The sequence below is a fragment of the Vulpes vulpes genome, chromosome 7 (genome assembly GCF_048418805.1).
Source record: "Vulpes vulpes isolate BD-2025 chromosome 7, VulVul3, whole genome shotgun sequence".
In the NCBI taxonomy this organism is placed as follows: domain Eukaryota; kingdom Metazoa; phylum Chordata; class Mammalia; order Carnivora; family Canidae; genus Vulpes; species Vulpes vulpes.
In genome coordinates, this window is record NC_132786.1 from 85,684,435 (window position 1) to 85,697,887 (window position 13,453).

A 13,453-nucleotide genomic window follows, 5' to 3' on the forward strand; every position below is an offset into this window, starting at 1 on the left:
CCCTCCCTTCCCCCACCATCACCCCTATCCCAGGGCTCTGCTGGTTCCTCTGAGTAGTGTGTGTCCCCTGATTGAGAACCACTGTGATGAAGGGAGAAAAACTGGGTGAGGATCACTTATTTAGAAGCCAGGGTCAAATTAGCATTGCCAAGAATTCCCAGAAGATAAATGTTTGCAGAGAAACAGGAAATTACATGAGTGATGGACTTAGTGCTGCAAAGATAAGGAGAGGAAAGAAATGCCAGTATTTAGGGCAGGGGGTGGGAAGGAGAGAAACAGTGGAAATAAAGATATTGTTGCTCCACATTCTTGCTCTAAGTTACTTCTTTCTAACATGATTTTTTTTTTAAACTTTTTGTCTCTTCAATTCTTCTGCCCATACTCTTCAGGCTTGGCATGATTTTAATTTTAAATCTTTGTACTATGTATGTTGTGCCTCCTATTTCTATAACACTTTTCTTTTTGATTCCTTTGTTGCTCCCTCACTCAGAGCCTGGATATGATAGATGACGAGGTGAGCTATCAGTGGGCTGCATGTGGTGGCTTCTGTGGTATTGTTTGAATATTCTCTTCTCTCTCTGCAAAATGATTTAAAACTCAAACTATACAAGAATACTTGTGTCTGTAGTGGAAGGTTTCTTTATGTTAAATCATTTTGCTCTCTGCCCTTGTCTATACCTAAGTTTAAAAGATGTTTCTGAGTCAAGAGGATCACCAGGTTCGACCTGCAAGGTCCCTCGATCAGTCCCCCATCACCACTACCTTGACACGGTCCATTCTGTTCCACATCCTCTGCCTTCATCTCGGCTTACCCCATCCCCTTGTCAGTGTTCCCTGAGGTGACTCCTGTCTCTCCTCCCAGACCTGTCATCGCCTTCATCGCCTCTCAGCTTAGAGGTTCTAGGAACCAAGCTGCCCTCTGCACTATTAAAAGTGATGTTCTACACTGGGCAGAGCTTGAGATTTGGAATAAACTACAAACTGTTAAGCTCTGCCAGTTACTAGCTATGTGCTCCCGACAGACAAGTAGACTTGCTAAGCCTCACCTGATTCATTTATTGAGAGTCATTATGGACATTACCTGCCCTGCCTCCTTCACGGGTTCGCTTGCTGCTCAAGTGACACCATGGCTGCAAAATTTCCCCTCACAATGCTTGAGGACTTAATTCTGTCCTCTTCTAAGGGAAAGATCCCTCCATATTTGTCAATGTATTTTTCTGTACCTCTAATGTCTTCTCAGAGGCTACACGCAGAATGATGCGTTGCATATAGAGATCAATGAAATACTTGTTTTCTGCATCTCATACTCTTTCCAAAGTGTTCTAATGTAAAGGCTTGCAACATTGGAGTGTATTTTTCAGTATTAAACTTCCTGCATTAATAACGCCGCTTTACTGGGGAAATTTTTAGATTTCCAAATACCTAAAAAAATGTAGGCAATAACTGCGTGTGTTTCTGTGTGTGTTACACACACAACTAAAACCATTAGCTTATTCATTTTATGGTTTAAAATAAATGTGGCTCTAGTTGGCAAGAAATTCCTTTTGATAGCATAATAAGCCGTGGTCCTTTAGCATAATAAGCATTTTGGTCCTTTAACAACACTGCATAACATTCCTACCTCAGATCCTTGATGATGGACAGTCTCCCAAACACAGTCAGTGTCAGAATCGGGCCGTTCATGAATGGAGCGTGCAGCAGGTTTCTCACTGGCTCATGAGCCTAAATCTGGAGCAGTATGTATCTGAATTCAGTGCCCAAAACATCACTGGCGAGCAACTCCTGCAGTTGGATGGAAATAAACTTAAGGTAAAGAATTCTATCTCTGTGTGAGATTACGAGGTACAAGTTGTGTTGCTCATGGCACCTGAAATGTTTTCACTAGAACAAGAGCATTCTGCATATGTGAGAGGTAATTCTTATCAATGGTCAGCAGAGAGGATGTTGTGTCATTTCTGAGTAGTAAATGGAGTTTAGGAAAGTGGTCAGGGACCCTCAATCAAACAGTAGGCTGCTGAGTAGGAGAGCGAGGGACTCCCTCTCATTGCTTCCGCCCAGCAACACATGGTCCATGTATGAACTCTGCTGACTTCCTGTGTAGTATGAGTTGTAATAATGGCCATTGTGAACTCTGTCATCACATTAGAGTTAAAACCTAGATCCATGAGTCTCTCCTTCCTTATTCATCTCTTCTCCACCCCCACTCCTCCCTGCACGCCTCTCCAAAACTGAGGTGACATTCTCCTCAGAACTTTCTCCCCCCAAGTACGCGCAGGCCATGTCTCCCCAGCTCCATCCCACTCTCATTTCACCTGTCCAGTCCATCCCTTTTAGAGACTGAGGGGAGCACCCACCCCTGTGGAAAAAGGGCAAAAAGAGCTCACATTCAGCTCCCCACCCCCTCAACCTCAGCCCCCTGCTGGGCTGAAGAGCAGATGAGTATCTCTTGACAGTCTTGAAAAGGTTAGAGATCAATCAATAGTGTGTGATTATGAAGGCCCCATTGACAAGGCTGTCCCTGTTGGGGAGATGGATGCATCCTGCTGTTGATTCTGAAGGTCATGAAACATTTAAAAGTACGCAACCAACTCCTCTTATTCTGAATTCCAAACTCACTAAGCAACCTCCTCATTAACAGGATTCCTTTATAGGTCTGCCCACAGGGAGAAAATGGCTGGTCCTGCTGACATGAGTATTTTGGCCCCAAAGACATTTTTGGTCCTCATTGTAAATGACTGCATTGGCAAACAGGAAGCCACTTCAATCCTCCCTGCCCTTCTTGGAGCCCTCTGTGGCAGCAGGTGCCCACTCCTAGCTTTTAAAAATATTGACGAGTTTAGCAATACTTTTGCCTGTAAATGTCTATAGCCCAAAGGTTGGAGAAGCAGAATTGTGCCCCTCTCCCCGCCTTTTTTATTCCTTCACCCATTAAATATGAATTTGGAAGGCATTTATTTCATGGGGTTTAGGGTGTACTGTGTGAGGGACTTCAAAGGGCAAATAAAGCTCAGCCCCTAAGAATGGAGATTTTTGGCAAATGGAAGCAGCTCTTTCTTGGTTTTTACCTCTTTGATTATGTTTAAATCAGTTCTTAAGTCTGAACATATTGTGATATCAAACTCTTCCCAAGCAAGAGAGGCCATTGGTTTTCGAGTTCAATTTGTTTATGTATTTCCTTCCTAGGCTCTTGGAGTGACGTCATCCCAGGACCGAGCAGTGGTCAAAAAAAAACTCAAGGAAATGAAGGTATCTCTGGAGAAGGCTCGAAAGGCTCAAGAGAAGATGGAAAAACAAAGAGAAAAGCTGCGAAGGAAGGAACAAGAGCAAATGCAGAGGAAATCTAAAAAGACAGAAAAGATGACCGCTGCGTCAGAGGGTGCTGGCGAGCAGTAACACACCTCCCTCTACCCCCAGCACCCCAGACAGCTCTCCCCCTCCTCCTGCCCTGCTCTCCTGCAAAGGACGAAGGAACTCGTGACAGGGGTAACGTGCTCTAGGCCGACGGGGGAACCGCATGGGGCCATAACTGCATTTTCTGCAATGATAGAATACACTTTTAATTTTTACCTCCCGAAATAATCCCAAGCCACCTTTGTTTCTTATCAAACCAAGGATCTTATTTGTGAAAGATGCAAAATAGCTGTGTTTTTCTCTTCTGTTACTTACCAGCGTCTTGGGCTGCATTGGGTGGGTGTCTCACAGAGGGGATCCAGTGTCACCCTGCCCAACAAAAGCATGACACGCCCGGTGGTGTTAGTGGAACGCCATGACCTTCCAGTCTGGGAACCTGAAACGGGGCAACGGCACAGATCTGGGCGGCCCAAGCACCGGCCTGCCAGGAGATCTGGGCTCTAGGGTCTACGCTGCTGTGTGGGCAAGTTTCCCCCCTCATTTCTGTGTCCGGACAGTGAGCCGACCCCACTGTAGAAACACGGGTGCTCTGCCACATGACTGGGTACCCTGCTCAAAGGCAAGCGCCCTCTCCTGTTCGCTGGGCATTGGAAAAAGAGAGAAGAATTCGTTACCTGTTAACTCCAGAAGGAAACCGAAGCCTTCAGGATGTGGATGTGGGTATTGCCTTGGGGCTCTGGGGGTGACAGCTGTCCCCTAGAGTTAGCCGTGAAGGCAGCCACGGGCTCCGGGACCGTTGTTTGCTCCGCTCCCGCTGCGCGCTCAGCGGGTCAGCGACCCCGACACACAGACCGTAGTTCCTCTTTCCCCAGCAAATTCGATAGGAAATTGATTTTTAAGGAAACCAACATTTTCAGGTTTCCTCCCCTGGGGAACATTCCGACTAGTCTTCAGCCTGACTGTGACACATTCAGGAACCTGTCACAGATTTTCTACTTAAGATTTCCCAAGTGGGCTCAGTTAGTGTTTTAACAAATGTCCTTTTAAGACCAATAGAAATACCAGTTAGAGAAAATTCAGATTTGAGGAGCGTTCAACCAGAGAAGCAATTTTATCGAGCACATGGAATGTTCCTGTAAAGGAGAGTTGATGGTTTCATTTTAGAGATGTTTTGAATGGTTTTTCTGAGCCATTCTCTTTCGTTCTGAAGAGATTTCCACGTTACAGGTAAAGTTCGTGTAAGAGTATCCACACAGGCTGCAGTCTACCAGCGGAGACAGTCATGCTTATTTTCAAGCCAGTATTAAGGATTTCAGTGTTTCATCAAACTAATTCAAGTGTAGGAGACTAGGGCAGAAAAAGGAGAAAATCAACTCATCTTGAGAAATTTCAAATGATCGGATGTTGTGTCATTGTTTTGCTTTTTATGCTTGTGTTTCTGGTTGTCTTTGCTGCGTTGGCTATAAAAATGAGGTCATCCACTTTCCAAGGGACGAGTTTCAAAATAAGAGTTGAGGCCGGACAAATCTTGAACTAGTATTTTACTTCCTTTACTACACAGTAGGGGTGGGGGTCTCTGTCCATATCTTACCCTAGAAATGTACACACAGAGCTTGGGGAAGGCTTTTGTTGAAGGTTACAGGTAACAGATAATGTAAAAGGGCTCCTGCCCATATAGCACCATCTCATTTTTTGGACTTTGTGACTTTTTAAAATTTTGATTTAATTTAATTTCTTTCTTTCAATCTTTTTTTTTTTTTTTTTTTTTTGGCTTGCTTATCTGAAATCTGGAATTGGCTAAACTAGAAACTTATAATTCTGTTCTTTCCCTAAGGCCTGTTATAGTGAACGCATATTGTCTGTACCCATCCTTTTGTCCCTAGTAAAGATCATTCAGTCAATGCTCTGAAACATTGATATAAAGTAACATTGTGATTCACAATTATTAAAGTCACTATGTATGTTTTTCTGACTATCTTCATTTGGTGTATGATAATGAAACTGCCATACTGGATACTCTATTAATATTTCAGATGTGTGGTGCTTTGCTATTTATTAATATCTTGAGAAACAAAGAACCACTATTTATGAACTATAAAATTCAGCAGATCTTTTCTAATGCTAAAAGACTAAATTAGTCAAAATCTGGTAATACTAGTGCTTGCTATTGTAAGTTTTTTGCCATTTTTGCTTATCTGTGGGGAAAAAAGCGATTTGGATCACACTGGAAGTTTTGCTCTGTATTCATTTTAAGAGTGGAAATAGAGGATGATTATCTTAAGTTATGTTTACACTTCGGTAATATTTAAAAATGGTTGTACATACTGGAAATGTCTGTAAGTCTCAATCTCTGCACATAATTTATGATCTCTATTATATTACATTTTCTTAAATGTCTTAAAAGTATTTTTCTTGAACTTTATTTGTACACTCCCAATATTTAGACCAATGACCAACTGAAAATATTATAAATCAAATTATTATTCCTCAAATCATTTATTTTATATTATGACTATTTTGATTTTTTTTTAAGTTAAGTTACAGTAATTTTAGGTCTTCCAGAGTTATTTTAATATTACTACTTACAACTGCTGAAATCGTAAAAGGCATTTGATTTGACTGTCCAGCCAAGGATAAAATGTAAACTGATTGATCAGAGTATGAAAACAAAGTGCAGGACCTCAGATCTTATGAACATTTTGTTTTCGTATTATTTCTTTTCTTGACTCTAGTGCATGATACCTAATGGAGGTTCCAGTGTCTTCAACAACACCCACTTTAGTGCTAGTGGTTTTCGGTATCCATACTGTTAAACATAGAATTGTTGCTTTATGGACCTTAAAAACTCTGCAGTTTTTTATTTATCAGAAAATGAACAGAAAGGGAATATCTGGTTACTGTGAACTATATTCCCTAAATGACAGCTCAGTATAACTCTAACAACAGCCAAATTGTTTTGGGGTATAGGTAATGCTTTGGGGGTTAGGGAATGTGTGGTGAGGCCAAGCTGTAGACAGGGAGCGTTGTATGAGCTGAATGTCTGGGGCAGAGTTTTCCATTAAAGGACTTCAGGTTTTATAACAGATTATTTAAGACCATCTCCCTTAAAGTAACTTACAGTTTATGTAATAGCTATTTCATTCTTTTTTTTTCTTTTTTTATGTGAATCAGAAGTGTACTTCAGAGTGATACATTAGGGTAGAAACCTAATTTTGCCCATTGGGTCACACTGATGAAGTCTATCGTTAATTTCATGACAATGAAGGTATCATTCTGTGTTATCCTCCTTTAGCTTGGGTGGTGGGGGATTACCAGCCCTCAACATTACAGAAGTATTTTTAACTGGTAAGGGTTCATGACCTCAGTATGATAGTGCTCACTCCAAACTTAGCTTTTAAGGGGCATGAAATGGAAATGCCTACTCTGTGCTTCTTCGTTGTTGGAAACAAAGTGGCAGGAGGATAGGGGAGGAACCAAATAACTCTTGCTGCTGCCTTTCATCCTGTGTCAGTCTCTGGCCCCAAAGCTTAAGCCATCCCAGGCTCAAGCTACAAAAATAGTCACAGGTTGTTGGATCTAGCACCTTAATTAGTCTTTATGGTTTTTGCTGAAGATAAAGAATTCTCATCTAGATTCTTTGTGTAATAGGATCAACATGTGCTTTAAAATTGTATTTTAAAAGGTAAATAAAAAATTGCATCTATATGGATATTCTAACTCATTTCTAAATGCTAAAGATTGTATAGACCAAGCTTTAGGAGAAGAAGCCCAGTGTTCGAAGATTCTAAAGGGAGATGTCCCAACCATTCTAAAAGAAATGTTCATACTTTGGAGATGTTATAGCCCCCCTCAATACATTGACATATTTAAGAATTACCAAATTCCACTTGAGCAACTAAATTTCCTGTCCCAGTATGGCCCTGGTGAGGGGCATTTCATTCTGGTGGCTGGTGCTCACCTACTTACTGCTAAGTCCGCAGCACTTTCTGAATGAAAGGTAAAATGGAAAAGAGAAGTCCAGGGTTCTTAAAAATATATTTTGAAATTTACCTTTAGTCAAGGATCTACCCACGTACTATTTTGAAGCTAAGCATTTAAGGATAAAGTCCAGAAATAAAATGTGCATATTTTCTACTAGAATTTTCTTCATTACAATAATGAGGGTAGTAGGGAGTCAATTCTCAAAAGATAGTTGTGTTGTAGGAAATACAAATGTGTTTCGGTGACTCATTCCTGAAAAACAGCCTGGCTACGTAGGCAGATTATATATATATATTTGTCTTAGGGATTTAAAGTCTCAGGAAATTTAGCCTTGGTCCAAAACACTGGGGAAAAAAATAATACCACACAGTACACCAGTAGTATTTGAGTAACTTATAGTAGCGGCATAGAATATATCCAACCAGGAAGTTAGAGGGCAAAGAAAAACCTTACAGAATCAGTTTTCCCCTGGAAAATAAAAGCATCAAGTTCTACCCTATGGTAAACAGAGTCTTTAAGTGCTTGTGTGTGAGCATCTGTGTGGATGTGTTGAGGGAATGTTGTGACTTGAAGGCTCATGTACATGAGTGGTGAGGATCAAGCACGGCGTGTGACCTGCTTCCAGATCTACAGAGTGGGGAAGGAAAGAAATGTGATGATTTCCAATCTTTGGCCCTACCCCAACCCCAAAACTTCTAGAGATTCAAGAATGAATATGAGGTAAAGAATAAGAGAACCAGAGGCAACTTCTCAATAATGTGCATGCCACGTGTGTAGATGTACAGAACTACATATGTGTGAATATATTCCCACCTTACACACACACACACACAGCAATTACATTGCATAAATATATATATATATATATATATATATATATATATATATATATATATATTATATGAAACTTGGTAATGTCAGTTAGGACCCCCAAGCAGTAATCATAGCCTTATTGCCACTTTTTGTGTGTGTATACATTGAATGGCTCATAAGATTTTAAGAGATTTTTTTAATGTAAGTATTTCTACTAAATGCACTTATCCTTCTACATGTTTATATATTTTGGTAAAATTGATTTATTAGATACTTGGTATTTTAGTAAGATAAAGTTTCCTCAAATGTTTGGTTAATGCTTTTGATGTCAAGATTGCACATTGCTGAGTTGAACCTCAGAAATTTATGCAGCTTTGGGCATTTCAACTGTGGACCGCAGTTTCCTTGGCTAAAAATTGCACCATGTGTTACTGTGCATTCGCTCATGCTCTGCAATGATGTATTTGGTAGCTGTGATGCTTAAGTCACTAACTACTGGCTCTCTGATGGCACTTTTGCCATCACATGATCATTTATTTACTTCTTTTGTGGAGTGATGGCATAGTTAGGTCATTGCCAAATATAATGCAAGTGGATATGGGTGTGAGTGTGTTGTTGGAAGGTGTACATTTCTCTTTCTTTCAGCTCTTTTACCCACCTACCCAGCTTTTCTTTGAAGGATTTAATCCTTCATCCATGAAAGAACAATTGGCCACAAATAGTTAAATTACCTTGAAAAGTGGGAATTGATAGGCACTCCAGCTAGGTAACACCTTCCAACAACATCAGGTTTAGTTAATGCTTTGTAAAACCCCTTAAGTATATATATATATATATGTGTGTATATATGTATATGTATATATACATATATATGTATATATGTATGTGTGTATGTATGTATACGTATATGTTTCCCTTAATATTATTTATGGTCATCACTACTGCTTTTATATTTTTTAATGGTGTTGCAATTAAACAACTAGTACGCCTGCTACATATCATTAACAAAACGATCCAGCTGAAAAAAGAAACAAGAGAGAATGAATTCTGTTCCATTGTAAGAAGTTGATTTATTTTAATCTTTCTTTATATATCACTAAAAGAAAAGAGTTGTTTGAAAAATCATTTTAAGTCCAATAAATATGGATAGCATGTTATCTGAAACTTTTAATTTGTACATTTTGGTGTCTGATCATTTGCATGGAAGAGACAATAGTGCCACGTCTGAATTGTTCTCTTGTGCTTGGTTAATATGTACTTTCTCTAGATTGTTCCGTTTCAAGCGACATTTCTTACTCTTTGGTTTTCAGAGGCATTTAAAGCAAACTATCACAACGGCCCTCTGTTTTCTGACCAATCTAAAAATACCTGTGATTAAATTTAATTTGTCAGTGTAAATAAATTTCTTGCCAATGAGTATTATTGTTGTTAGACAACGAATGCAATAAAAAGAGAAATATGGACATCTGTCTGAGTAAGGTTTTTTTTTCCTCTTCCATTTTCACCTTCAACTAAAACAAGCCTTGACTGGGTAAACCTGCATTAACTGTCAAAATATATCTATCAATCAAGAGCAAAGTGCACATTTTCCATGGAAATGTAACTAAAAATAAGCTTTAGCCCCGGTAAAGTGTAAATTGGCAGCTCGAATTACATATGAAAGCACAATTATGGAACGGGGCATGAAGTGAAAGATGCTCCACCAGAAGCTCCCTCACCCGCCTTCCAGTTCCTGTTGTGCGTTTCCGGTCCCTGTGGGGCCCATGAGGGTCTGTGATGGGGGGGGGGGGCAGTCAACAGCAGGCCTCACACAGCGCAGGGCAGGCTGGGGGGTAGGCTTGGGGGCAACCTGGCCCACAGTACCGGGTTCTAAGCAGCAATTTTATTTCTAAAACCTTAAATGTTCTGAAGACTTGAATATAACAAATGAGGGGTATTAATTTCTCTATCTCTCTCTGTCTCACACACAAACACACACACACATACACACATGAACCATAATTGATCTGTGACTTAGCCTTGGGCACCAAATAAATGAAGTAAGCTGGTTTTTCCCTTCCTCGGAGTGTGTTACGAAACCCCTCACCGAGGGGAAGCATGTGTCCCTTTTTGACTGATCTTGAGTGGATGCTGTGTCAAATTGAATCACTTGCTTTCTTTTCCTGTTGGGTGGGTTGGGGGCAAAATTTGTTTATTCTGTCAAGAACAAGAGAAAACAGTATAGTTATTTCATTGATGATATCAAGCAACTCTTTTTAAAGGAAATATGTGGCTTTTTCAACATAAGCCGAACAGCTAGCAATAGTTTCAAAACAAGATTTCAGAAAATCCAGCTTCAAGGGCTGTGAACAGTATCACTGAATAATTGAGCACTCATAGGGCACATGACATTAGGCTCACTGAAATCGTGACTAAAATAACTCTAATCTGATGTGAGGAGAAGTGTTTTTTGTTTTTTTGGGGTTTTTTTTAACTTTATTTATTTTTTTATTTACTTATGATAGTCACAGAGAGAGAGAGGCAGAGACACAGGCAGAGGGAGAAGCAGGCTCCATGCACCGGGAGCCCGATGTGGGATTCGATCCTGGGTCTCCAGGATCGCGCCCTGGGCCAAAGGCAGGCGCCAAACCGCTGCGCCACCCAGGGATCCCAGGAGAAGTGTTTTTTGATCCAGACAAAATGTTCTTCTTGTTTCTTACTTTAAGTTAGTAGCCTTAAAATGTTGGCAGTTTTCAATTTATCAGCAATTTTTTCCCAAAATGCTAGACCATCATCATGGCAAATGCCTTAGAAGAACTTTGTTTCTAACATGACTGCTTGAGCATCCTAGAGAAATAATCCTGCCTGGAAGTCATACTTTCAGAAGAGACAAAGACAGGTAACCGCTTCATACCAGCTTTTATAAGAAAATGACAAAAGTCATCTTTTCTTCCTAATCATTGTCCCTCAAAAGATAGGCCAAGGCTGTTGATTTTTAAATGTTTTTGTTTGCCTTTCTACTATTTTCTTCAAAGCCTCCCCTGCAAGTTACAATAGAAAAAAAGGTAGCGGGGAGGGCCTTGGGTGGCTCAATAGGATAAGCATCCAACTCTTGATCTCAGCTCAGGTCTCAATCTCAGGGGGTTCAGGTCTCAACCCCATGTTGGGCTCCAGGTTGGGTGTGGAGTCTACTTAAAAAGAACAACCAAACCACCACCACCATCACTTGTATCAACAATACTTTGGGGCATTTAGCTTTACCTGAATCGATGATAGACTCCATTCTGTATTCAATCACTGAAGCAAACAAATGTCTTCTTTTCACTGGGTCAAAGAAACTAAAATGTTTATGCTAGGATAATGGACACTCCCAAGAATATTAAGATTTTCCTACACAACATCACTACCAGAGAATTGAGTAAGTGCAGGTAAAAGGAGAAGTGGGATAATTAGGTTTATATTTACTGAGAAGGTCATACATAGAAGGTAAATGGTAGGGGCGCCTGGGTGAAGCATCTGCCTTCCCCTCAGGTCATGATCCTGGGGTCCTGGGATTGAGCCCCGCATGGGGTTTCCTGCTCAGCGGGGAGCCTGCTTCTCCCTCTCCATCTGCCTCTCCCTCAGCCCATCCTCTCTCTCACTCTTGCTCTCTGCCTCTCTAAAATAAATACAATAAAATCTTTGGGAAAAAAAAAAAAAAACACAAAGAAGGGCAAATAGGAGTCAGACTGTACCAGTGTGTCCCATGGCTTTGCTAAGGAGGTATGTCTGGCGGGGACTCTATGCACATCAAGTTTCCCAGCAGGTGAACCAGAGCCCCGGAGTGAGGACGGCAGGTTGGGACAACATGTGAGGCCATCCTGCTCCTCTGTTTCCTGAACAAGATTCATCAAGGCAGCAAAAAAGTTCATGTGCTCTCAGGCAACACACACTTTAGGGAAAGTACTTTCGGATCACACACAGTTAAATGACTGAAGGCCTGACAACCGACACAGCAATGCTGGCCACTTTATTGATAGGATTTTTATTGGTAAATGAGGTTTTCAAGTATTTCTAGACTGATTTGCTACAGTACTTTCAAAAAAAGCCTTATGCATTGATTCCATTCCCAGTTAAACAGCACTTTCATCCTTCCACATGTCCAATTCAGGGTCAGATTCACTGTTTAGATGAGATCACTGTGGCCCCGGGGAAGTGGCAAGCAGTTGAAATGGCGGGCTCACAGTGTCTGTGGCATGGGGGTGCAAATTGACCTGCTAGAGCTCGCAGCAAAGAGCTTTGTGGAACACAGTGCCGACCAGCAGTTTCCCTTTATACACAGAGGCCACGGTACTTCCTTGCAACACTGTACCATTGTCTGCATAAACCACTCTAACCTTGGGTTCTTCTGTTAAAATGTTCTGGATTCGGATCACCTAAGCAAAGAAATAATGTTAGCTTAAGATTTCTTTTAAAGTCACTCAAAAACATCACTTTAAAGATGGGTAGCTTCTCCATAATAAGAAGCCTGTTGATAAATCAGATTTTGTTCCAAAATTACTCTTTATATAAGACACTGGTCTCCTTATTGCCCAAAATGACAGGTTTTAATCAGCTCATCTTGAAGAGAGATAGACACATAAGCCTGCCAGACTACGGAAGAGGTAGGAGTGAGTAGCCCAGCCTGGGTGTGAGACCCTGAAGAAGGAGGGACTGTGCTAAGTAGGGGGCACAGGGGAGCTGCTAGTAATAGTCGAATGCCTGCCATGCTAGAATTCAGACCAGTTTTGTGTATTTATAGATAAGCTAGGAATTTGTTTTTGTTTTTGTTTTTTAATTTTTATTTATTTATGACAGTCACAGAGAGAGAGAGAGAGGCAGAGACACAGGCAGAGGGAGAAGCAGGCTCCATGCACCCGGAGCCCGACGTGGGATTCGATCCCGGGTCTCCAGGATCGCGCCCTGGGCCAAAGGCAGGCGCCAAACCGCTGCGCCACCCAGGGATCCCAAGCTAGGAATTTGGATGCTTACACTTAATTCTTGGTTTTTAAATTCTGGCAATTAAAAAAAAAAAAATTTCTCTGTACCATACTCAGCTTTTCTTCGGAACTTGAGACTGCAACTCTCAACATATAAGATTTTTAAGTTGAGTCTCCTCCCTCTAGTTGAGCAGAAATAGGATTGTGTCATTTAACAGCAGTGTAATAGGGGCACCTGGGTTGCTCAGTGGTTGAGCATCTGCCTTAGGCTCAGGGCATGATCCTGGGGTCCTGGAATCAAGTCCTACATCAGGCTCCCCACTGGGAGCCTGCTTCTCCCTCTACCTATGTTTCTGCCTTTCTGTGTGTCT

General features: G+C 41.1%; 2 protein-coding genes across 39 annotated transcripts in view; one reads left to right on the forward strand and one right to left on the reverse strand.

Annotated features, from left to right (window-relative positions):
• PPP1R9A (protein phosphatase 1 regulatory subunit 9A) overlaps window positions 1-9,608 on the forward strand; it is a 312,437-nt gene extending 302,829 nt beyond the window's left edge. For 29 of the 38 annotated variants that reach the window (XM_072764309.1, XM_072764315.1, XM_072764326.1 and 26 more), the window contains 3 exons: window positions 491-514; window positions 1,627-1,809; window positions 3,184-9,608. In XM_072764309.1, the coding sequence (XP_072620410.1) occupies window positions 491-514; window positions 1,627-1,809; window positions 3,184-3,393 (417 nt within the window). In that variant the 3' untranslated portion in view covers window positions 3,394-9,608. The remainder of the gene's footprint in view (window positions 1-490; window positions 515-1,626; window positions 1,810-3,183) is intronic. The other 9 variants (XM_072764313.1, XM_072764314.1, XM_072764296.1 and 6 more) reach the window with 2 other exon arrangements.
• A 2,506-nt stretch (window positions 9,609-12,114) lies between these two features.
• PON1 (paraoxonase 1) overlaps window positions 12,115-13,453 on the reverse strand; it is a 35,397-nt gene continuing 34,058 nt past the window's right edge. Inside the window, exon 9 of the mRNA XM_026003795.2 lies at window positions 12,115-12,539. Coding sequence (XP_025859580.1) covers window positions 12,381-12,539 — 159 coding nt within the window. The 3' untranslated portion in view covers window positions 12,115-12,380. The remainder of the gene's footprint in view (window positions 12,540-13,453) is intronic.